Source organism: Mytilus edulis, chromosome 9 (assembly GCF_963676685.1).
Source record: "Mytilus edulis chromosome 9, xbMytEdul2.2, whole genome shotgun sequence".
Taxonomy (NCBI): Eukaryota; Metazoa; Mollusca; class Bivalvia; order Mytilida; family Mytilidae; genus Mytilus; species Mytilus edulis.
This window is the reverse complement of record NC_092352.1, coordinates 85,959,328-85,986,025: the sequence shown is the minus strand read 5'-3', so window position 1 is coordinate 85,986,025 and position 26,698 is coordinate 85,959,328. Positions and strand designations below refer to the sequence as shown.

The window sequence follows — 26,698 nt, the reverse complement described above, 5'->3', positions numbered from 1 at the left end:
GAAGATTGAAAATGGTCATGTGGTGTATGTTAGATATCTCACACTTTTAGCCAGAAACTACAATGTAACACATTTTCTTTCCTGTGATATCAGTTGTTAACTTTGACACATGTAATTTACCAAATAAAAAAGTGATTGGTTATGTGAAGACCCACAGCTTTCTCGTGAAATTTAGCTCCTATGAATCTACACATACCTAGCACCTTTAAATTTGGTAACTATAACAAGGAATTCGAATGTGGAATGGTGGTAGCTAACCACTGATCCAAGAAAATACACGTATATGTCAATAAACATGATATTAAAATAAGAAGATATGGCATTATTTCAAATGAGATGTCTATTTATTACAAGCTATAGCTACTGGTAGAAAAAGCTCCAGTAAAATTAAATTTCATCAAGGATGGGAGAGGACTTGTTATCTGAAATACAGAGAAAACACAAAATTCTTCAACATGATTTTTTTTTTATATCAATGTCACGATTCAGGAACTTTTCAATATTCCAAACTATAGCATCCGCGTCTAACGTGCGACACCTCGATGAAAATTTCACCCACGTAAATTTTTTTTACCGAGGGTATAGTTTGCCGGCCTTGATGATCGTTGTTTTTTTGTTTTTTTTTTAGTGAGAACAACATTTTTATCAAACCACATTTATATCTTCAATATAAAAATAAGGAGATGTGATATGATTATCTAAGTTAAAAAAATAAATAGATTTAAGCAATTATAGTCGGCTATAAAAGGTCCCGACATGAACAATAAGAATCAATACCTTTCGAATTTAACTGACGGCCTAATTCATAATAAAACAATTTACAAAAAACATATATGACAGACATGAACCAACGACAACCACTGAACTACGAGCTCTTGACTTGAAACAGGTACATAAAGAATTTGGCTGGGTTAAAAATGTCTGTGTGCGCTCATTTCTCCCCAAAACTAGCACAGCACAAGACCAAAATATAAAAAATCAGATAAATGATCGGATCATCATACTATCATTGACGATATCAGACAAGGTGGGATTCTGACAAAGGGGATCCAAACCACGGAACACCCTGAAACGTCAACAAAATAAAAAAAAAATCGGAAAAATGGGGTTTCAACCACCAAAACTCCCTCTCCCAGCATACCGGATCCGCTAATGCAGGCTGCATCCATTCAAATAAAAGCTTCAAGCATCATTAACACCTTTCAGTGTGTGATTTAGGTTTAAAAAAATGATAACAATACCAAATAAGTAACTGTTATTAAATCGTAACAGAAAAAGGAGAAAAAATCATGCCAGACATATATTGTATTGTTTTATTATGTATTAATAAATATTTATGTGACAAAAGTATCATGGAAAACATCAACTGATCATGAATGTGGCAGAAGAGATAGTAGTAAGCATTATCTACTTAAGAGTTATAATTAGTCATATGCCACTAGAAACTATTACAGCAAAATGCAATAAGTATGTAGGAAAAAGTAATACCTTTGACTAGCTTGCTTGCTAGCTGGGCCGTGAAGTCGTACCAAGGTAAAGTAGGTTACCCTCCTTTCGGAGTAGTCTAGTTGGCCAAACGATGAAAAGAAAAGCTCCAAGCGATTGTACAGGAAGGCTCCGAGTGATATTACAGTAAACTTGCAAATGATTGTACAGTCAATAAAAATATCCGACATGGAGAAAACGAATGTATTTAGATTTCTACTTGGACAATAGCTTTGAAACTTTCAGACAGGTAAGACTACATATCAGAAAATGTACATGTGAAAATTCAGGTAGCAAACATTGATTTTTCGATGTTTATTTGACATTTTTGATCGCTGTTGTGTGACAGTTTTGATCGTTTTACACGGAGCTCCACCATTCTTAGGAAAACGTTTGGATGCATATACCTTTCTTATTATTTTAATGGTTCATATTTATATAAAGAATGTTTCAGCTATCAAAACTTGAAGCAGAAACGTTATATAAGAACATAAGAGTTCGTCAAAGTTTCCATCAAGCAACTTGTTATTTTGCAAATGTCGGAGCACCGCTTGACAGTGTCCCGAATGACCAAATTAGTAGAAAACCGTACAGTTCCGTTCCCACACTGTGTTTAATATACAAACAGAAATCACTACTAGACGAGGGGTTGACACGCCCAAATTTAAAAAAAAATGTCTTTCAAAGAACCAATGCACTAAATTGATTTTATAGGATTTAGTTTAACATTTTAAACCTGTTTAGGGAATATATTAATACTTGACAAGAACAATATAAATGTAGGACAAAATCGGATGAAATTTGTTCAAAGAATACGATACCAAGCATGTGACAAAATGACGGGTATGTAACAGAGGTATCGCAATCGCTGATGGATTGGTGGATGGCTACTGTTTTTTCAACGTTCAGTGACAAGTACCCAGTCATGCATATTGCAAGACCAAACTAAGTTGGGCAGACGACAAAAGCGAAATTGTGACAAATTCGTTGTTCAAAATTTATTTCCAAGTGTTATTTATAAAGTCAAACATGTATACGGAAAGTAAAATTTACTATTATTTATTGAACAAAATAAAAAGATCAAAATCGCTCAAAGAAATTAAACCCGGTGAATGACACTCCTTGTAAGATTTGGGTTTGGCTGACCTTAATTGATATTACGTTATAAAACAATTATTCAAATTAAATATACAATAATTTAACTTTTGAGGGGAAAAGGGGGGGGGGTCATCGACCCTAAAAAAGTAACAATACAGGCTTATAGTATTTTGAAGCTTATTTGAAGCATTCAAATATAATGAAAAGTATGATAATTTTCACGAATACAGAGAAAAAGCAAGTCTGCCCAAAAATGATTGATATTCAGTCAAAGAAACATGTATATAGTGTGTTCATTGTAAACGTAAACCAGAATGCGTATAGATGTCTCTACTTATAACAGTCACAAATCACTTCTACGATTATGAATCAGCGATTCACCATTCATGCAATAATATTATGTCGAAGGTGATCGAGATGCCCTTATTAGGTAATACCAGAGACATATATACACATGTGTATATATGTGTATATATGTCTCTGGTCATGTGTATATATGTCTCTGGTAATTCAAATTCTCGGACACTTAAAAATTTTCCAGAACACGTTATAGTTAATATCTGAGCCATATAATACATGTATTATATCTGGGACTATAATACTTTAGTACAAGAGTCCCTGATTATATTCTCTGTTAATATGCATCCTTCTTTTATTATTAAAGTCTTGTTTTGTTTAAACACTTTACACCGTATATCGGCGCTGCCGATAAACTTTCAAAAAGCAACTTTAAGTTTCAACCTTTTAAACGTGTATGTCAGATAATTTGACCACATGACAAGAAATTATACAATAAACATTGGTCACGCACGACAGATTCCGATGTAAGACACGTGCCGTTACAATAGCCAGTTTACACGCATCAGCGCACACAGGTTTATCGAATAGGCCAGTTGATTGGAGGAAAGTTACCGAAAACCACGCCTACCTTTAACTAATACCCAATCAAATGCCTTTCAGAGATTTTGTTGCGTATTCAATATTTGAAAAAGTTTAGACTCTTAATTCAAACTTAGAAGCATAGAAGTATAGAATATGCCCGTAATGCAATTTTTCAATAAATTTTATACATTATTTCACATACCTAGTGAGGAAAAAATACAAATTAAAAAAAATTGCAAATTACAAATATTTCGAAATCCTTGATTATGCTAATAACGGAATAGAAACTAAGTGGATATCATATATGAAAAATGTTTTTGATAATTACGGTATGATCTGCGGTATGATAATGTTCAATATTATAATGCACAGTTTCAGATAAATGGGTGTCAAAATGTAATAAACAAAAACCCAAAGACCAGTTTCAGCAAGAATGCTTTGCTGTTATTACAGGTTTGCATAAAACTTAATGTTGTCGTGTTTTTAAAAAGAATTAATAATTTGAAAACTACTTTTCATAATGACATATTTACCTTACTAAATTCATTTATATATTATGCAAATATAGACGTGGTAGTCAGTCGCCACTTGCCGATTGAATCTGGAAGGTGGCATGATTTAAAGAGAAAAAACATAATCTGCCGCCTATGTGAGGGACACAAACACATTTGGTGACGAGTACCATTACAAATATGAATTGTAGAACACTTTAGCTATAGAAAGAAGGAAATTTTTACGGAACTACTGTTAGTCAAACCCTAATATTTTTAGAGTTGATCAACAGTTAAACTCATCAAATAATTCCTTTTAACTATAAATTACACGAAGAAAGCCTACATGTAAAGTACAAGTGACTATAATAATCATAAAGATTATATTTAATCCTGATTCGTCCTTGGAAATGGAAAACTCTGGATTATTTTATATTTACCTGAGAGATCATAAAAGACTTCTAACAAGACTTTCAAAAGTTTGTCAAAAATGAATAGAAATAAAAGATTTGTGTGTAGACGAGTAACAACATTGCATTAGCATGATTAGGAAATTTGACCAAATGAATGAAATAAACTTTTAAAAAATAAGTGCACATCTTTCTAGTGGCGAAAACCACGCATATCGAGTTACGTCGACGAAAGAGAAATACTACATTAATTATGATTATGATGTCAATTTCATGAAATTATAGGGTTTTAATTAGAAAATAATCTTAAACACGATTCGTGATTCCCCATGTATATGGATTAAAACAGAATTATAATTTTTGTTCTTAAATTAAATTCTGAAATACAAAAGCATGGCTCTGATTTTTGACAGTTCAGCGAACACTATTACATGAAATACACGATACTATTGACCGAACACAAAGGTGAGAGATTCAAATTGTAAAATCAGCCGCTGGGCGGTAGAATTTCTATCAATCATTCAACGATAATAAAAGACTTTTGAGTGTAAAAGTATGATATAAATACTTTTAATTTGTTGAAATAACACCTTTTTATCAAATGGAATGCTTGTTAAACTGTTCCAGTCATTGTTACTAGTGACTGTCAGTCCATTGCGATATTTCACAGCTCTTTTACAAATTCTGAAGAAGAAAAAAGAAAAAATAATGTTCCCATGGGAAAAATATATCTTCCCATGGGAAGAATTTTAGTTCCCATGGGAAGAATAAATGTTCCCAAGGGAATAAGGTGTTCCCAAGGGAATAAGGTGTTCCCATGGGAAGAAAAATTAGTTCCCATGGGAAGAGAAATTCCCTTGGGAAATTTAGAATTTCCCATGGGAAGAAACTATCTACCAATGTTCCCATAGGAAATTGTAGTTCCGATGGGAACTTTAAAATTCCCATGGGAAATGTACTTTTAATCAGCTGTGGTGACAACAGTGACAACGTTGACATGTTGGGACATATGGGGAAATTTAATAATGATATTTTTGATTAACTATCATTTGGGCAAAAAATATTTTTGATATCTTGTAAACCGACAAAGTCAGATTTGCCAATCCTGGAATGGCAAATTTGTCCCGCACAGTGTTATATACTAGTCTGTTAGTGATACACTCTTGTAGACGATAGACTAGTCTGTCAATGATACCCTCGTGTAGACGATAAACTAGTCTGTCAGTGTTACACTCGTGTAGACGATAGACTATTCTGTCAGTGATACACTCGTGTAGACGATATACTAGTCTGTCAGTGATACACTCGTGTAGATGATAGACTATTCTGTCAGTGATACACTCGTGTAGACGATAGACTATTCTGTCAGTGATACCCTCGTGTAGACGATATACTAGTCTGTCAGTGATACACTCGTGTAGACGATAGATTATTCTGTCAGTGATACACTCGTGAAGACGATAGACTTTTCTGTCAGTGATACACTCGTGTAGACGATAGACTATTCTGTCAGTGATACACTCGTGTAGACGATATGCTAGTCTGTCAGTGATACACTCATGAAGACGATAGATTTTCCGGCAGTGATACACTCGTGTAGACGTTAGACTATTCTGTCAGTGATACACTCGTGTAGACGATATGCTAGTCTGTCAGTGATACACTCGTGAAGACGATATACCAACGTGTAAATGAAAGATTAGTCTTTCACCAAATGCAAACGTATTAACGATAGACTAATCTGTCAGTGATACACTCGTGTATACGATATACATGTCTTTCAGTTATATGCATGGAACTGCATCAAGTCAGGCACTTACTAATATACTCTAGAACTTTAGCCATATTTTGGTGAACCTTCGCTAATGTTTCTTGCTTAACTGGTGGCTGTCGATTATCGTACACTAGCGCGAAGGTAGATATGCTGCACATAAAATTGAGAATGGAAATGGAGAATATGTCAAAGTGAAATCAACAACCCGACTAAACAGCATATATGATATAACAGCCGAAGGCCACCAATGGGTCGTCAACGCAGCTAAAAATCTACATGTACTATAATAATACTATAGAGTAAACCTTTAGATAAACTATACTGATATATATTTGGACATGTTAATTTTTTTAGATTAACTATATTTTTCATCAAACCAGCCTAAAACCTACTATTTTATTTCACGCTAAGTAACATCTTACTTTAGGTTGTGAGCCGGGAAAATATGGTGATAATTGTGAGCATACTTGTTCACCTAACTGCGAGATTGGAATGTGCCGTCGTGTTAGAGAGAATTGTTATTGTAAATCAGGCTACTCAATGAGTGACACAAAACACTATTGCCATAGACAAGGTATAGACATATTACTTCACTATAAATGTATTTTGTAATTTAAGTAGTTATCTCCCGGTTTTCTTGTGTATTTATTTTACTTAAAGCCGTATTTTTTTTTTTATCGTTAATGCTTTTTGTTTTTTCACTGGAATATTTTGAACAGATTCGCTATGAAAAAAAGAGAAAACATTTGTAACTTGTTAGTAATATGAAATGGTCACTAGCTACGAGATATAGAAAAGTGAAACAATGAATGAAAAATCCCTTTTAGCAGCCAGTTTGGTTCAGTCTTGTCAAAATAAGCAAAGAAACATCTGTTATGAATGATTCACTTGCAAGTGAATAGTTTGACCTCATTTATCCTTATTTATGTGTACTTCAATTGAACCTCTTAACTAGAGATTGGTTACACAAGAACTAGGCGTGTTCAGCTAGTATTTGTAAGGAAACCATTGAAAGTGAAACAATAGTAAACCATTTTGTTGACTGATTCGATCTACCAAAACTCATTCATATACAGGTATATACGAGTATAAACACATAGTTTTATATTATATAATGAAATCAAACAGACAAAGAAAAAATAAATGCACTAGTTCGTTATCTATTTATATCTATTGTTTATGTTAAGCGTCGGTAGTCTTTGGAAAGTCAAGAGCGTTTATGCCAAAACATACCAAAAAGTTTAGCAAAAGCCGGACAAGGAATAAATGCTTTCGATGAGGGAGACAAATAAATTAATTATGTACATGCCAGTACCGAGGTATTGGCTCCAAGGCTGGTGATGCCATAAGGACTGGCAGTACACCAGCAGTGATACCAACCCAGTGATAGTTATAACATTAACAGTACCACTTTGTCTGCACCAGATGCGTATTTAGACAACAGATGTATCAGATCGATGGTTGATCAGATGACGTCTAAACTTAAATACACACAAACTGCTGATACATAATTTCGCATTCATTCATCGTAACTTATTTTTTAGACCGGTTTTCTTTTGAAATACGATTTAGTGTGTTTGAAGTCGAATATGAGAATTGTAGTCGATTCGGTAAACATGAATTTGACATGTAGCGCCCCTTTAAGCAAAATTCTTTAATTAGGTAAGGGCAATTATTATGGATTATTAATCGTTTTATTCAATCATTTATTCAACTTTTGATACTACTGATTTTTACAAATAATATGAAGAATTAGTAGAAAGTGAACGGGAATAAAGTTTTGTATGCCTGTAACGAGACTAACCGCTTCATTTTAGAATTATTTTAATCTCACAAGACCATCAGCAGCACTGTACCTAAAATTCCAATTATAATAGAATTTGAGAGTGTAATCGTGGAATATGTCAAAGAAACAACAACCCGACCATAGAGCAGAAAATGACTAAAATCCACAAATGGGTCTTTAACGCAGCGAGAAAATCCCGAATATATTGTCAAACCCGTAAATAATGTCGTCATGTTCCGAATTGACCAATCTAAGTTGACGAAAACAGTTATCTCATTTTATTAAACTTTAATTATAAATAAAGAAGATGTGGTATGATTGCCAATGAGACAACTCTCCACAAGAGACCAAAATGCCACAGAAATTAACAACTATAGGTCACCGTAAGGCCTTCAACAATGAGCAAAGCCCATACCGTAAAGTCAGCTATAAAAGGCCCCGAAATGACAATGTAAAACAATTCAAACGAGAAAACTAATGGCCTTATTTGTATAAAAAAATGAACGAAAAACAAATATGAAACACACAAACAAACGACAACCACTGAATTACAGGCTCCTGACTTGGGACATGCACTGCGATTTGTTTAAGTATGCAAATTCCATGTTGATTAATACAAAAGGTGTAGGAATCGGTGGCAAGAGAATTAATATACGTTGACAATTCTCATGGAAACTTTGTTATAAACAATGTCAAAATATCTGAATGACCCAGAGGGTTGCGCGCAATCTTTTTTTTCTTTGTCCGTTTTTTGCCAGGGGAGTTGGGTCTAGAGGTTGATGGGTGTGGTATTTCCAATATATTTGTTTATTAAAACCTTATCCATGCATCATGCCACGAATAGTACAAATTAAAACTATCTTGTGCAATGTCCAAAGTATATTTTAGTTAAAAGAAATAAGTATAGTTGCATGGTTGCTCTTTGGAGTCTTTAGCGTAAAAGACGTTTAATTATCATACATATGAAAACATTTTTAGGCTTAGAATGTAAATCATCCCAAGGTGGCAAAGAGTTTGGGGCTACACTTAACGTTACTATTTCTGGAAAACCATGTCAGAAATGGACAGATATTACACCACACCCACACGAGTGGACACATCTTTTGCGACGTGAACAAAATTATTGTCGTAATCCAGATACAGATGGCAGAAAATTAGGTCCATGGTGTTTTACTACAGATCCAAATACAGAGTGGGAATATTGTAATGTGTCATTTTGTGGTAAGTATCATTGATTTATAAGGCGGAATATTATATATGTTTTTTTCTTGTCATTATGTTAAATAAATGTTGTTTTTGTCACAAATGGTATAAGTTGGTTTATATGGCAATAAAAGTTTGATTTGATTTGATTGTAATGTGTCATTTTGTGGTAAGTATCATCACTTTATAATATTGTAATGTGTCATTTTGTGGTAAGTATCATTACTTTGTAAGACATGTACAAACAATTGTTATAATGTATGTCGATATGCTGATTAATATGCAAATGTGCACATTACTTAAAATGTACAAATCATGGGTTTCGTTTACCCAGTCATCAGTTTTCTATGTTGTGTTTTGTTTACTTTTGTTTGTCTGTTTTTTCTCCCTTTTTTAGCCGTGTCATTTTTAGTTTGTTTTAAAATTTGGAGTCTGGATGTCCATTGATGCATTTCGTCTCTTTTAAAAGGTTTTAATAAATTAAAACTAATGACGAAGTTACTAAAACACCATATGTATGCAACGGATTTATGACGAGCACGTCAAAAGTTTTTTTTACAGAGAGGTGTAATACAATAAATAAGACTGTGCGTTTGGATTGGAAGTCTATTCAAAACATAAGAAACGTACGATGAATTAGATGTTTTGGGACAATTATTCTATGGAAACAAATATGGTTAGCTGATAGGCCCAATAAAGGGTACACAGATTAAAATGTAGAAATGACAACACAAAACTATTTAAAAAAAAACCTACAAGAAACTACTACAGGGTTCCGAAATCTTTTGCATAAAGGAATTCTACTAAATTTTAGTTTTAAATTGCTGATAAATGTATTCATTTAACAATGACATTTAAGTAGAAAACACTAAATATTTGTGAAAATTTCAAAAAGTTCAATAACAATTTTCCATTGCGTTAATATTTTTTTTTACATAATTTTTCGTTTGTTTTGTTCTCAAATCGTTGTCAATATAATGGAATTTTATTTCACTGTCCTACAAGTGAGAGGTTTAGCTAGCTTAACAACAGGTTTAATTAACCATTTTCTACATGAGACAATGTCTGTAGCAAGTCAAGAATATGACAGTTGTGAGACATTTGGTTACTAAAGTCGTCTACTTGTCATAATTAACAAAAATGTCACATTTGTATTTTGACTTTTTATTAACATTTTTTGTTATGGCATTTGTGTTGATTTATGAGTTTTACTGTCCCTCTGGTATCTTTCGTCCCTCTTTTTAATTAGGGACGTTTAATCCGACACCTCACGAAAAGAGAGTATAACACTCTCCCGTCGTTAAAGACTCCTTTTAACATACCATATTTGAACTTTTTCAAGACAAAATGTCCTACACCCGACCCAACGTTAACGTATCAAAATTGTCCAGTGACAGTCGAAATAATCAACCTTGATCCTGGTCAACCAAGGTTGCAGAACTTTAAGTACTATTGTATTAAATATGTTAGTTTGATCTTGTATTGAATATGCTTACAAATTTTGCCACTCGTCATCAAGCGGACTGATGTTTTTACTTTGAGGTTCTTATCATTTTTGCATATTGAAAGATGACAAAGTAAGATTTTAAATACTGTAAATTTAGAGTATTAACACATAAAACGTGAAAACAGGACACCATTAACCAATACCTATATTTTGATGAAATAAATGCCCCTTGAGATATATATTTATTACTATTTACAAGGACAAACTTCGAAGGAATATTTAAGAAAACATGTAAAATTAAATTTTATTTTAAATTCCTACAGCGGCATGTAGTGCTGAAGATATTTTTTTTTTCATTTACGTTTCACTCTAGTGTCCGAAACAATTCTCTGAATAAACCTTTTCAATTACCAACATTTAAAAATAATTACGTTATAAACCAGGGAACGGTAAAAACCCAAACCTTTACCAGGAACGCTTAAAACGCAAACATTTAAAATTAATCGCTATACAAACTTTTACCAGGAACACTAAAAACGCAAACATGTAAAGTAATCACTATATAAACCTTTACCAGGAACTCTTAAAACCCCAAACATTTAAAGTAATCACTATATAAACCTTTACCAGGAACTCTAAAACACAAACATTTAAAGTAATCACTATATAAACCTTTACCAGGAACTCTAAAACACAAACATTTAAAGTAATCACTATATAAACATTTACCAGGAACTCTAAAACACAAACATTTAAAGTAATTACTATATAAACCTTCACCAGGAACGCTAACAACCCAAACATTTAAAGAAGTCACTATATAAACCTTTACCAGGAACTCTAAAACCCAAAAACTTAAATTAATCACTATATAAACCTTTACCAGGAACGCTAACAACAAAAACATTTAAAGTAATCACTATATAAACTTTTACCAGGAACGCTAAAAACCCAAACATTTAAAGCAATCACTATATAAACCTTTACCATGAACGCAAAAAACCCAAACATTTAAATTAATCACTATATAAACCTTTACCAGGAACTCTTAAAACCCAAACATGTGAAGTAATCACTATATGAACCTTTACCAGGAACACTAAAAATCCAAACATTAAATTCATCACTTTATAAACTATTACCAGGAACTCTAAAACCCAAACATTTAAAGTAATCACTTTATAAACCTTTACCAGGAACGCTAAAACCCAAACATCTAAAGTAATTACTATATAAACCTTTACCAGAAACGCTAAAACCCCATACATTTAAAGTAATCACTATAGAAACCTTCCCCAGGAACGCTAAAACCCAAACATCTAAAGTAAATACTATATAAACCTTTACCAGAAACGCTAAAACCCAAACATCTAAAGTAAATACTATATAAACCTTTACCAGAAACGCTAAAACCCAAACATCTAAAGTAAATACTATATAAACCTTTACCAGAAACGCTAAAACCCAAACATCTAAAGTAAATACTATATAAACCTTTACCAGAAACGCTAAAACCCCATACATTTAAAGTAATCACTATAGAAACCCAAATAGCTGAACCATCCCCTTACACAATTAAATGAATAAATTTAGAACACCAAAGATAATCAAAAGCAATACTTATAAGAAGAGATGTGAAAGGCTGTCGACTATGAATGGTGTGATAAGGGAATGAAGTCCCCTATAACAGTAGAAAAATGAATGAACAAAAAATAAATAAAAAAAATATATGTAATTTCCAATGTACGAATGAACTCAAAATTGTTAATTTTTTTTTCTAACTTTTTTTTTATTTTCCTGCATTTGCGTAGAAATCGCTCTCTTTCTTCCGGTATTGTTTGTCATGAGACTTTAAATATCCTTAACAACAGGACCATCATGGTAAACGTGCCGGTATTTCCGTTTCTTTTTGGACATTAAATATGTTAGAATCAATTGGAATAAAATAATTGATATGGACTTCGTTCCCTTTCACAGGTAACGCCTGCCTCATATTATGACGAATATAATGTTGTCTTTCTAATTATTTAAAGTTGGAAAAGCAGTATCAGACAGATGTTCATTATTTAATGGAGACTCGAGTTGTGGTCCAAATATGAATTGTTTACCAGGATGGCAAGATCATTGTCAGTGTTCAGAACATTCCGTCATGGAACCGGAAAACAAGACATGTTTAGCAAGTAAGAATATGTAATTTAATGGAGTATGGAATACTTTATGCAACATATTAATTGAAATTAAAATAAAAAATTATTGTAAATTTATCAAATACAGAAATTGATATATTTAACAGATACTTTTTACACTCTTGTTAGTTATTTTAGATTGCGAGTACATATAAATTTTAAAAATAAAATGACCCAATCAAATACTTTAGCATGTTATGTAAGCTTATCAAGAAAAGAAAACAACTTTGTTATACATTACTTAAAACTTTATAGTTTTTACTGTAACTATTAAGTTATAACAGAAATATTGATGGTTAGGGCCTTGAAACAAATCTTAAAAGTCAGTGTTATACACTATAGTGAATTCAGTCTAGATAATTTACTATCATATTCTTATCACTTAGCAGTAAATATAACTTTTACAGGTCTTAATTGACAGAAAATGTAGTTGAACTGACTTGTGTGTTTTTAGTGAGAAGACTCAGAGAAAGCTGTATCCCTGATCGTCTGCCACCATGTTTACCTGCTCTGACATGTACTTCAAACGTTTGCAATTGCCCATCACCAGAAACACAATATTTTGATCCGGGGGATTATCAATGTAAAACAAGTAGGTAAAAATAGAAAGAAAGCTAGGTTTTTATAATAGACTTTGTCTCACAAAAATGAGTTATGTAATGGCTGCAGCCTTGGTAATCCCAATATTTTCTCTCGTTTAATTTGTCTCCTGTTTACACTGTATTTGAATCATCTTCCAGTGTTGTTGAAATTCGATGAGGCATTTTTAGGTTATATTGCATATATATAGTATTGGTTGAAAACACTAGTAGGCACATATCATTGTGCGTATTTGCACACGTTCGCAGTAGGAATATCCACGACTGTTAGTATACAAAGGAGGGATTAATGGTTTTAATGTATAACAAGAAAAAATGAAGAGTGACCGTTTGAAATTTACAACATCTTCACAATTTTTTGCCATGCAGACATCAAAAAGAAGAAAGTATTTATTTATGTGGGAATAACTGATAATGAGATCCCAATAATTACTAGTCAAGTATATAAGGAAAATTAGCAACATTTAGCACGATACAATTCAATTACCTTAGGTACGTAATTACTTCAGCACCATTTTACAAATGCTTAATTACATCAAAAAATTCAAAAATTACATTCATGAGATGAGTAAAAAGAGCAACAACTATTCACAATATAATCATGACATTTACATCAAATAGAAATCAAGTTTATCTAAATGTCCTTATACTATAAATTCACCCTGTCATCAAAATCAGCAACAATGAATGCAATGCATCCCCCTCCCCATTTGGAGCTACCTGTACATCACTGTACATGTATCGTTGTGCTAAAATATGTTAAAATGTCAAATTCATTCCTTTCCTCTTCTTATTTTAGATCCTTTAATAAAAATGTAATTCTTCAATTAAATTCTTGGTAGAGTTAAGTCCAATTTTCTTAAATGTTGAGGTTCTGTATCCGCTTCAATTGAATTGTTTGAGTAACACTTATATGCGTCCAACTGTTTTATCAGATCTTTTATTCATTATGTTTCACACTGAAGATATAGCACCATTTGATCCGGTCCCGGCTATTGAAATGTGGAATATTTCTGGACAGCGCTCTAGGCACCCTATGGTCGTCGTGAGGATTGCGATGACGTGTGGGACAATGTTGATATTTTTTCTGTCCTTGATCCTGATTTTGATAAAGAAAATCATTGAGATTACCAAAGCCTTTATCAAAATCAGAATCAAGACTATCCCTTTGTTCCTGTCTAACTTATGTAAACGAAAGCATCAAAATAAAATTAACATCTATCATTTATATTAGTGTTTGTCAAATGAATGTCATTTTTGCAGGACCAGTAGATTTGGAGCCGGACCAGCAGAGTTTTCAGTCCACTGGTCCGGCTGACCAGTACACAAAAAAGCTTAAATTCAACCCCTGCACTCGAATAACAAAAGAAAAATATAAGTCAAATAAAACATAGCATTCCTGTTTCAGAATTCCGTAAGGTTTTGCCAAATACAAGTAAGGTAATCAATTGATGGGATAGAAAAGCCTTATTGTAACAAAAATGGCAGCTTCTTACAAGGTTCGTGAAGTGGGGAATGATCATGTGCTGGAGATGTTTTTTTTTATCTTAACCATTCCCTTTTTAATACGTTGTTTCTTTATTGTACTTTTAGTTGGAAGATATATGGATCCCTGTTCCATAACAGCTTCGAATATAAGTTGTTATCCACCTCTGCTTTGTTCAGGTAGTGAATGTTTTTGCGAAGTGCCGGCATTACAATCTTATGACCAAGTTAATAACACCTGTACATCAAGTAGGTATTACCTTGTAATGCTGTATATATTTAGAAGTTGTGTTAACAGTGAAATCGTACATTGATACTCAGTGAATCTAACATGGTACTTTTCGAAAGTTATTCCATATTTTATAATTTAAATTGATGAACAGAAACAACGTATAGATATTTATTAATTAACAGCTATTGCCTAGTCTTATTGTTGATTAGCTTTACGTTTAGAATCTTTTGAATCAGTTACTTGAGTTATTGACAATGTTGGTGCCAATCTGAAAGAAAGAAAAAACTGGCCGCCTACGAATTTAAAAGTTTATATTGCAACTTTAAAAAAAGGGTTAACCTACCTTAACTACATATATTTTTATTTAAAGGGGCACTAGCTACGAGATAAATATCACATTTAGAATATGATTTGTTTATTGTTCAATCATTAATGAAAGTGAAAAAGTGAATAAGCTGAGAAACATCAATGATGATTAATTCACTTGCAAGTGAATACTTCGACTTCATTGAATACGTATTTATGTGACCTGCAATTTAACTCCTCGGCTAGAGATGGATTAGGCATGAATTGTGCGTGTTCAGTTATTCGAAGGAAAGGAATTTCAACATTGAAAGTGAAACATATGGAAATGATTTGATTGACTGATTCGATCGACAAAAGCTCAGTCATATAACGATAATAACGATGATAAACATATATTTTTAACCTTTAATATGAAATTAAACAGACCTAGAAACATCTAATTGTACGTGTTCACTATCTATTCATATCTATATTAATGTTTATGACGCTTATCTGACCATCGGCTGTCTTCGGAGGTCAACTCGATAGTTAATTAGATGGCGTCTACACTAAGATACATACGAAACGATGCTACATATTATCGAGCGAAAGGCTTGTAATAGATTTTTTCAGGCTTTTTTTATGTTTCGAATATACGTTTAATTATGTTTTAAATCAAATATGAGTATTTGAGTCAAATTGGTGAACATAAATTTGACAGCCAATGCCCTTAAACCATGTACTTTACGTTCTTTGATCTCTTTACTAATGGTCTGAAAATTTCGTTATAATCTCTATGAATCCATTCATGGCGGCTTTGTGTTCTGCTTGGCTGATGTTATCTTTATTACTTTTGCCATGGATCATCCAAAAGATTGTTTTTAAAATATATTCCTTGATATTATTAATAAAGGGGGTAAGGTTATCAAATGATTTGTCTATCGATGCTTTATTTACTTGTGTTATACCTAAATATTAATTAGTATCTTATTTGAGTATCTATTTCAAAACTTACATGAGTAATCGTGCTTATATTAATGACATTGTCTATTTTATTTCTACATAGAAAAGTGGTGTTACTGATAACATGAATCATATTTTTTGTATCGTTTCAGTTGAACTTGATGATGTTGAACAGTTTGTGAATATGACAAATGTATTTGGTCATATTGTAGGTGCAACGATGGAATCATTTAACCACACAAATCTTAACAAAGAAGAAAAAGAGCATGTAATTTAGAATCTTAAAATATGACACGTATTAACCACCTGAATACATATAAAATGCAGTGAATTTATGATTTTGAATATGCATGAGCCAAAGATTAAGCAAAACGTAATTGAAAACATCGATCCAAAGTTAATCTTTTGACAGCTGAAAAAAGTGTTAATCATAGATACATGGTCCCTAAATACAACTGTATATAATGAGTGATCAACTTTTATAGTCTTCTTTAAATAAATGCAAACAAAAAGTATATTTTTTGTTATATCCCTATTTCGTGCCTAGGTACTTATGTATCCTGCCAATATTGTTGTGCTATGACCATTGTTTTGTATTATTGATATTCATTTAAGATGACGTTATATGTCTTTATCTGAATTTGTTTTTCTTTTTTGTCATTTTAATTGTTTCATAGTGATTAATACCCCCGTCACACTAGGCCACGATCGCACTTCGATCTCTGAAAAAAATGCAAATTTGAGGATCATAGTGCGATCGTGGAGAACGCAGTAACGTCGTGATACGGCCGTGTTGCAATCTTCATGATAGTGATGAGCGTGGAGCAACTTTGAACATGTTCAAAATAATGGTGGTGAGGTCGTGGCAAAATCAGCTCGAATTAGAAGCGGAGTAAGAGCGCAGTATTGTCGTTGTAAGATCGCAAATGTCGCTGTACAATAGTAGCTAGAGTGTAGCGTAAGCCCGATTTAAGTCAAAGAGACAACCACGCTTCTACTACGATCATACAACGTTAATACCACGCTGTTAATACCATAGTACGACTTTAGCACACTCATGTCGTCTTCATCACGCTTTTCTTACAATCTCATTAAAATCCGATGTTCTGATACGCTACACTCCCCGTATCAAAACATCGGATTTTAACGAGATTAGCTTTTCTTACGACCCAACTACATTCATACTACGGTCACTTCGAGTTTAAGTAATGCTCATTGTCATTGTCATAAAAAATATATAAAAGCTCTCCAAGTTTCGCTTGAAACACAAATTTTAATTGAACCATGGAAACACAAGACCATGTACAATTTGTAATGCTTCTACAATCACTAACACACAGTTACAAAATCTTAACGCCATTTGTTATTGAGAGAGCGAAGAAAAATAGGATTTAAAAAAACAACAACATTGACATTTAATCTTGATCGACCAACAATAGGTAATGATACAGGTTGGATTGGTCGGTCCGATATCTTACTGGATCAGGATTCTTATCAGAGGCCCGTTTCTACATCTACCCTTACCAGGTAGATTTTTGTGGCATGACTGTTGTTTCCGAGAAATCTACGTCTTAATGAGAAATAGAAGGAATGGCACATTATGTATATGGAACACGATAATGACGTTATTGCTGATAGTGTAGAAAGATCCCGGTATAAACGTGCGTGGTATGAACGTGGTTAGAGCGTGCTATAATAGCAGTAGAATTGTGATAAGATCGTGTTGCAATCAGATAAATCGTGTTGGGGTAGTTGTAAGAACGTGATAAGCGTAGTAAGATTACGATAATGGCAGTGAGGTCGTATACACAGCGGGAAGCGAACGTGGTATAATCGGAATGGGATCGTTGTAGAAGCGTAATAAGGACGTAGTATCAACGTGAAAACAACGAAAATTTACATTTTCATGCCGCTCATACCGCGATCTCACTACGATCTGAATGTGTGTTGTCACTGAATATTAAAGAATCTATCATAATTCACCGTCAACACGAAATTTTCTAAATTAAAGGAAAAAAGTTAATATAAACAGAGGACTACCACTGATGAGGATTACTGTATTATATGCATCGGAAAGGATTATATTTTTTTACCTCTCGAACTTCCCTAATTTTAATCTCTGTCAATATGTCAATAATATATATATATATATATATATAGGAAAGGAACAAAACAGAAGAAAAACTGAAGAAAAAAAGTGAACAAATAATAATAATCAGTAATAATTAAACAAGTTTCATTAGTAAACAACGGATTTCATGATAATATTTACCTGCAAATAGTAAACAGCTTTATAGGATTATTTGATCGTTTACAGATTGTTCATGACATTGTCTCGGTATTAACAATATTACCGACAGAAAACGAAGCGGAACTTGAATCAGTCATAGAAGCAGCCACTGAAATATCAAAGCAAGAAACAGAAGTCTTATCGGATACTACTCAGGTAGATCAACTCCTGCAATTGACAAATATTAATTAGGGAACTATTTTAAAAGAAATTTCTTAAACTATCTTAAAGATTGATATTTTACATTTCTTGATAATTTTTATTACTGCATTTTAAGCCGAAGTGTCAATGAACAATTGTGTAAGAAAGCGGGTATGGCACGTCCGTGTACATTTACGCCAAACATTTGTCATTTTAAAATGGAAAATGAATTTTGCAAATTGCTATGCAACTTTTAAGGTTAATTTGTTGGAAAAATGAAACAAAAATCTTTTGAAGTCACTTCATAAAAACAATTTCCTTAATGAGATTTGAAGTTTATAATTTTCATTAGATTACATTGTTTGATTTGATAAAAATAATAATAAGTTTGTGGTAAAAATGATTTAATTTTTCAACAATTTGAATAAATCAAAATATTTGCATTTGTTTGTTTAAAAAAACATATTTCAATTTCAATGTAAAAAGCAAATGTTCAAATTGCTGACCTTAAGCATTTTTCATTTTGACTTTAAATATTGGAAAATGAAAAACGCTCCAACGTGGAACATTTTCCAATTTGACTTGAAGTATTGAAAAATTCTACAATATGGAGCATTTTTTATTTTGACATTATAAATTGAAAATGAAAATTGCTCTAACGTAGAGTATTTGTCATTTTACTATTCAATATTAAATTTGAAAAATGATCCGATATGCATATTTAAAACACAATTTAATGAGTAGAACGTTTTTAAGCAAAATTTCTTGAAGAACTTGTTAATGATGTAAACTTATGCACTGTGTGTGGTATCAACTAATTCCGAACATGAGTAGTATACTGAAAAGTACGGTAATGACCTTAAATATGATAATTTTCAGTTTGCACTTTACCCGTAGAACACACAACTGTATAACTACATGTGTGTGCAACATGTCAATATATATGATAACTTAGAGAATGGAAATGGGGACTGTGCAAAAAAGACAACCACCCGACCATAGAGCAGAAACCAGCTTTTGTTAGTCCTGCTTGGGTTTCTTGTCGATTTTAATTCATTAAATTCTTATATTTTGGATTTTAGTCTTGACTTCCATTTCCCTAAGCAAGTACACATTTTTTGGGGGCCAGCTGTATGAAGTCCACCCCCTACCCCCCCCCCCCCCCCACCCCCCCCACCCCGGATGCTGGAATTTCTCGCTGTTTTTTGAAGACCAATTGGTTGCCTTGGGCTCTTTTCTGCTCTTTGATAGGGTTGTTGTCTCTGTTACGCGTTCTCCATTCCATTCTCAATGTCATCATATATATTCATATATAAGGATATTTGGCATGTTTCAAACTCATAAAGTCGTGTGTTTTTTTAGGGTAAACTAATCAATAAAAGTTCACATCTTTGTGGTCATTATTGTACTTTTCAGTATACTAACTCATGTTCGAAATTAGTTGACACCACACAGTGCACATCAATAACAAGTTCTTCAAGATATCTTGCTTAAACAACGAAAAAGAAAGTAGAAATCATGAAACATTTAAAAATAGTGTCGATAATTTGAAAATTCAAAACACAAATATTTAGACAAATTTCATTTCGTTCTACTCATTAAAAATGAAAAATAAAATGATGCAGATTGGATCATTTTTCAAAATTTAATATTGCAAAGTAAAATGAAAAATGCTCTACCTTAGAGGATTTTTCATTTTTCAATTTATAATGTCAAAATGAAAAATGCTCCATAATTGAGCCTTTTTCAATTTTCTATATTTTAAGTCAAAATGAAAAATGCTCCATATTTGAGCCTTTTTCAATTTTCTATATTTTAAGTCAAAATGAAAAATGCTCCATATTTGAGTTTTTTTTTCAATTTTCTATATTTTAAGTCAAATTGAAAAATGCTCCACGTTTGAGCCTTTTTTATTTTTCAATACTTCAAGTTAAAATGATAAAAAGCTCCACGTTAGAGCATTTTTCATTTTTCAGTATTTTTAGTCAGAATAAAAAATGCTTTAAGTCAGCAACTTCAATATTTGTGGTTAGAATGAAATTGAAACATTTGTTTTTCTAAAACAAGCAAATGCAAATCATTTTATTTATTCACACTGTTGATAAAGTGAATCCTTTTGAACACAAACTTATTATTATTTTCTTAATATCCTTCTGAAATCAAAAATTGTAATCCCATTTATATAATAAATATCAAATCTCATTAAGAAAACGATTTTTCAAAGGACAAAAAAAAAAGAATTTTGTGACATCTTTCAAAACAATTAACTTTGAAATTTGTAGGGCAATTTGCAAAATCTATTTTGTCAATTGAAAATGACAAATGTTTGGCGTAAATATACACGGTCTTTGGCAGAACATATTTTATAATCATCACCGTTTGAATTTATACAAATTACTTGATTTTTGTATGATGTAAGGGCATATGTTTCACCCATAGTGGGTGTGCTTTGAACATCATACAAATTTAATATTTATAACTATATAATATTTTGGTTATTTTTTATTCAAGGATGCCTTGCTTGACGTTTTAGACAAGGCTAGTGAAAAATTAGCACACACCGATGTTGTTAATAAAAACGAGACAGCAAAGGTACAGCATATGGTTTTGTAAGTTGATAGATGTATTCGTTGACAATTGTTTAAATTTTATTTCTTTTAAGAGTTTATTTAGAGAGTTTATATATTTTATTTTGAATATGTCTTGTCAGGTTATAGGTGTATCTTTGTATTCTATTTTTACCTCTTTATTTTGTTAACTTGAAAATAGTTGTGCTCACCTAAGATACATAGTTAATGATTTGGTACGAGTGTCGTGTACATATCATTTATTTGTGGCGCTCGGATAAAATAGTCAAATTATATGTTACATAGTTGAACTTTTTAATAACTGCAAATTCGGAAAAAAAACTATGGCAATGACGGCTAAGCAATCTGAAACTTGGGGTAGAAAACATCAGCGTTTTACACTTTTTCAACAATCTATAAAAAGTAAATCCAGTCTTCACTCAATGTGATATTGTAAAGCTTTCATTGAAGAGGCAGTTTGAAATGTATTGACCTTACAATTTCGTTCACAATTGCTAAATTTATTCTTATAGAAACTGGTGGTCCCTTTTATTATTTTTTTTAGAAAATGATCATCTAAGGATACTTTTTTTCCACCATTTGTAAATTTGATTTTTATTTCTTGTGATGTACGCATATAAAAGTTTGTTGTAAGTCGTGCAGGCAAACGTTTGTAAACATTTTGTTTAATTAACTCCTCTTATAGTTTGCAAACCATATTCTCAAATCTAAGAAATTATGCATATTCATTGTACATTAAAACTATAAATCAACCTTATGGAATTAATCAAATTCATCATCATCAAGAAGTAAAACAATTCAAAAAATTGAAAACCAACAATCCAAAACTTTAAATAATAAAATTGAGAATGGAAATGGGGAATGTGTCAAAGAGACAAGAACCCGACCAAATAAAAAACAACAGCAGAGGGTCACCAACAGGTCTTTAATGTAGCGAGAAATTCTCACACCCGGAGGCGTCCTTCAGCTGGCCCCTAAACAAATATATACTAGTCCAGTGATAATGAACGCCATACTAATTTCCAAATTGTACACAAGAAACTAAAATTTAAATAATACAAGACTAACAAAGGCCAGAGGCTCCTGACTTGGGACAGGCGCAAAAATGCGGCGGGGTTAAACATGTTTGTGAGATCTCAACCCTCCCCCTATACCTCTAACCAATGTAGAAAAGTAAACGCATAACAATACGCACATTAAAATTCAGTTTAAGAGAAGTCTGTATATATTTTAATTTATTTTCACATATTTGAATATTCAACTATAGACCATTCTTCGTTTGTTTAAATAGTTGTATGGTTAAAATCTATAACATCTTCAATATTGTCCATGAAATAAAACTTCGCACACCTGTATATTAACAAAATAATAATTATCTTATATCAATACTTTATAGTTTAACATGTTATACTATGTGATCTGTATAGGTCAACAAGGTACCAAAATGTATCATGCTAAAAACATGGCACATATTTTTAAAATCATCATCTAGATTTTTATGAATTAGGAACTTAAAATTGCGGAAGAAACGCACATCACAGAAGTTTTACATCTGATAAATTGTCTTTGATCGACTTGGTGAAAAAATAATCTAATATCAAATTTTTTTCTGAGAGAAATATTCCAAAATTTTTCCATTCTGTGGTATCCGTTAAAGAAACAAAACAAATTTGTTTTTTTGGTGAGGGGCGCGAAAAACAAAATGAAGGTGATCCATGGAAAACCTTTTCTAGAATTGACGAAGGAAACTACAGGTACGAACAAAAATATTACAATCAAATAATACTTGATTCTTTGTTCTGACTAGCAACCTTGAAAATCAAGACTATCTATATCACAAACAAATATATCGTAATGGTATGCTCTAACAAATATCTTTTATTAAAATTCGATACGTATTGTTCCCGAACTTATTTGTGAAATCATAAAGCACTTTTAAGAAACTAATGTTTCAACTAAAGAAAGCAAAGTTTACCTGTTTTTTTTTAATCTGTTCATGACATTTACCTCCTCTATTATTGAAATCTTCATTTAAACTTAGTTTAACAAATATCTTTTATTAAAATTCGATACGTATTGTTTCCGAACTTATTTGTGAAATCATAAAGCACTATTAAGAAACTAATGTTTCAACTAAAGAAAGCAAAGTTTACCTGTTTTTTTTTAATCTGTTCATAACATTTACCTCCTCTATTATTGAAATCTTCATTTAAACTTAGTTTTACTGATATTCTCTATATTTCGTGAGGCTATAGGTATAGGAAGATGTGGTATGAGTGCCAATGAGACAACTCTCCATCCAAATAACAATTTATAAAAGTAAACCATTATAGGTCAACGTACGGCCTTCAACACGGAGCCTTTGCTCACACCGAACAACAAGCTATAAAGGGCCCAGAAATTACAAGTGTAAAACCATTCAAACGGGAAAACCAACGGTCTAATCTATATAAAAAAAAACCAGAAACGAGAAACATGTATAAATTACATAATTTAAACAAACGACAACTACTGTACATCAGATTGCTGACTTAGGACAGGTGCAAACATATCAATGTTACAACTCTCTTCGGTACATTTGGTTATCCTTTTACAACTTTTATATTAATGTAGCTCATTAAAAATTCATGTATTAACATAACTCGCATTCACCATTGTTTTGAGGGGGATGAGAGTTACTGGTTATAGTCTAAGTGAATAAGTGTAAAATCAAACAAAAATGAATGAAACAATGTCTTAAAAGCTTATAAAGAATTGACATTTATTTTCAGATTTAAATTAAAAGTATTAATTAATTCGAAAAATATTCTTGTTTTCCTTAGATCGTTGTTTGATTCAAGTGCAAACCTTTTAGACGCACAGGTTGTTACTGAACCAGACAAAGACACCGATAAACAACCCTCCAACAACGACCAAACAGATAATGGAAATGTTGATACAGGAAAAGATGATTCAGGAAATAATGATTCAGGAAATAATGATTCAGAAAATAATGATTCAGAAAATAATGATTCAGGAAATAACGATTCAGGCAGTGATGATTCAGGCAATGAATATCCAGAAAGTGACTATATAGCCGAATATGACGACGTTGTACAAGTACAAACCGTAGAACAAACTAAGGAACTAAAAAAAAAAGTAATAAGTAGAAAAACCATACGTTCTAGAAGTCAATTCAGGGAACAGTCATTACTTACCAGCAAGGGGAGATAGGGTACTTTTATGTGCATTCAATTTTTTTTTATACTTATACATTGTTTTTAAAAATGATACTGATGATACACTGAGGGGTATAGGGGGTCGAACACTTAATCAGAATTATTAATACAGCAAGTTTCAAGCAGCCCATGTTTTTGTTTTAGTTATTGTTGAAGGTTGAGATAATTAAATCTTACATTGTAACATCAAATAAATGTCTTTAAGTCAACTGTCAGAGCTTAATATATCAATTTTATATTAGTGATAAAACTGCGAAATAGATACAAGCAAATTCTCATAGCTATTATAAAAATTAAATTTGGCATGATTGAAGTTGGAATAAAAACATAAGATAAGAGCCACAATCGAAGAAAGGCTGTTAAAAGGAAATTGAAACTTCTGGTTTCAAAGTGTAAAACAACTGTATCCTTCGACAGAAAATTAACCCCTTTTGTTTCCTCCTCATATGAATGGAATACATGACCTTTGTTAAGAAAAGCATTCATTTAGTACTAACATTATTGATGTTGAACAATTGAATAACGTTCTTGAAATTATGCAAAGATTTATATTTTTGTTCGAGAAGAATGTGTTTTAATCATAAAGCAAAATGTTTTATTTTGGAAAACTTGGATAATTGTGTGGAAAAAAGATATTTAGGAATTGTATGCAAAACAGCAAAAAAGTTTGATATAGGCTGCCATGTTCATTAAATAGAAGATTTACTGGAGAGTGAAAGCAGTATACATGAAAATGACAGATTGACCGTCGAGAGTGAAAGGGGGAGGTCAACATTTTCAAATTATTTTTTTTGAGCCAGTTGGTTTCTTGCACTTTTCTCACCAAAGGGGTTAAATTTTATTTCAAGGTTTTGGTGAAAGATTCCCCAATTTTAGCTTGTAAATAATGACTATTCCCTCATTAATAATATAAGTATAACAAAACAAAAAAAGAATGTAAAGTTGACTTTAAAAGATAAGTAATTACTTTTAACGAACCAGAACGAAATAAAAAAGATTTTTTTTGCAAAAGTAAAAATGCTCTTTGCTCTGTGCTTTCATTGATGGTAGTAATAATTAGTTCATCTTTTTTGTTTTAGGAAGAAAGAACAAAAAAAATTCTTCACACTCTTGATATGATAGCGGAAACGGCACTTCAGACTCTTGACAAAGAAGAACCAAAGAACATTGAGTTCTCCTCAAAAAGTATGAATTTGTTGGTTGGAATTTCAAAATTTAATACATCATCAAATGCTTCTACGAATATCCAGACATCACGTAAAATTGGCAACACGACTGTCACTAGTTCGTTTGAACTACCAACAGAAATACAGGAGCAACTTAAACAAGTCAGCAACACTGGCTTTAAATTCCAGGTAAGATTTCAAAACTGATATAGCTTTGATTATAATGGTTATATCATAAGGTTTGTCAAAATATGTCCAGGTTTAAGCAGGCAAACAAAAGAATGAAAGCAAACACAATTCTATGAGTATAAATATAATGAAACAAAGTAAATTGGTGGAAAGGGAATTAGAAAATTATTGGTCGAGGAAAAACATTTAACACCAATATAACAAGAACGAAATGCACTACTCAGAAAACTACAGATTGAACAACATGAACTCAAACATCAAATGATGTGAATTGAGATGCCAATGAAGGGTCAGCAGTTCCACAACACGTTTGACCTCAGTCGTATTACTCCTATACGTTGGTGAGGCATATTTTATGAGTCATATCTATTAACTATGCATTACATACTAACTGATTGGTTAATATATTAATAATTCCAAGCCATCAGTTAATTCATAAGCCATTGATTACGTTACTTTTCTAACCTTAAACTGTACCAGGTGTGCAATTTTTGAATGCATTTGGATATGCCTGAATTTACGCCACACTATTCAAGTGTATTAGTAAGTTAAACATTTCAAATAATCAGATGGACGAAAGTCGACAGGATGTTCATGCGTTATATCCGGCATTTGGAGTCTATTTGTTAAATGTCTTTTGGAAGTTTAGAAAAAAGATGAGATTGTCACAAACAACCAATGCGTAAAAGGAATGGCAACCTTTGATCTTGTCAAGTAATGGTATTAATTAACAATCTGGTTTTTTTTGTTTTTTTTTGGGTTTTTTTTTTACATTTTTTT

At 32.0% G+C, this 26,698-nt stretch overlaps 1 protein-coding gene across 6 annotated transcripts in view; it reads left to right on the top strand.

Annotated features, from left to right (window-relative positions):
* LOC139489257 (polycystin-1-like protein 2) overlaps positions 1 to 26,698 on the top strand; it is a 92,942-nt gene that overhangs the window by 46,477 nt on the left and 19,767 nt on the right. For 3 of the 6 annotated variants that reach the window (XM_071275501.1, XM_071275505.1, XM_071275506.1), the window contains exons 5-14: positions 6,568 to 6,714; positions 8,905 to 9,147; positions 12,610 to 12,756; positions 13,217 to 13,354; positions 14,955 to 15,095; positions 16,479 to 16,594; positions 18,644 to 18,772; positions 21,269 to 21,366; positions 24,168 to 24,483; positions 25,643 to 25,918. In XM_071275501.1, the coding sequence (XP_071131602.1) occupies positions 6,568 to 6,714; positions 8,905 to 9,147; positions 12,610 to 12,756; positions 13,217 to 13,354; positions 14,955 to 15,095; positions 16,479 to 16,594; positions 18,644 to 18,772; positions 21,269 to 21,366; positions 24,168 to 24,483; positions 25,643 to 25,918 (1,751 nt within the window). Of the gene's footprint in view, positions 1 to 6,567; positions 6,715 to 8,904; positions 9,148 to 9,323; positions 9,342 to 12,609; positions 12,757 to 13,216; positions 13,355 to 14,954; positions 15,096 to 16,478; positions 16,595 to 18,643; positions 18,773 to 21,268; positions 21,367 to 24,167; positions 24,484 to 25,642; positions 25,919 to 26,698 lie in introns of those variants that run through there. The other 3 variants (XM_071275502.1, XM_071275503.1, XM_071275504.1) reach the window with 3 other exon arrangements.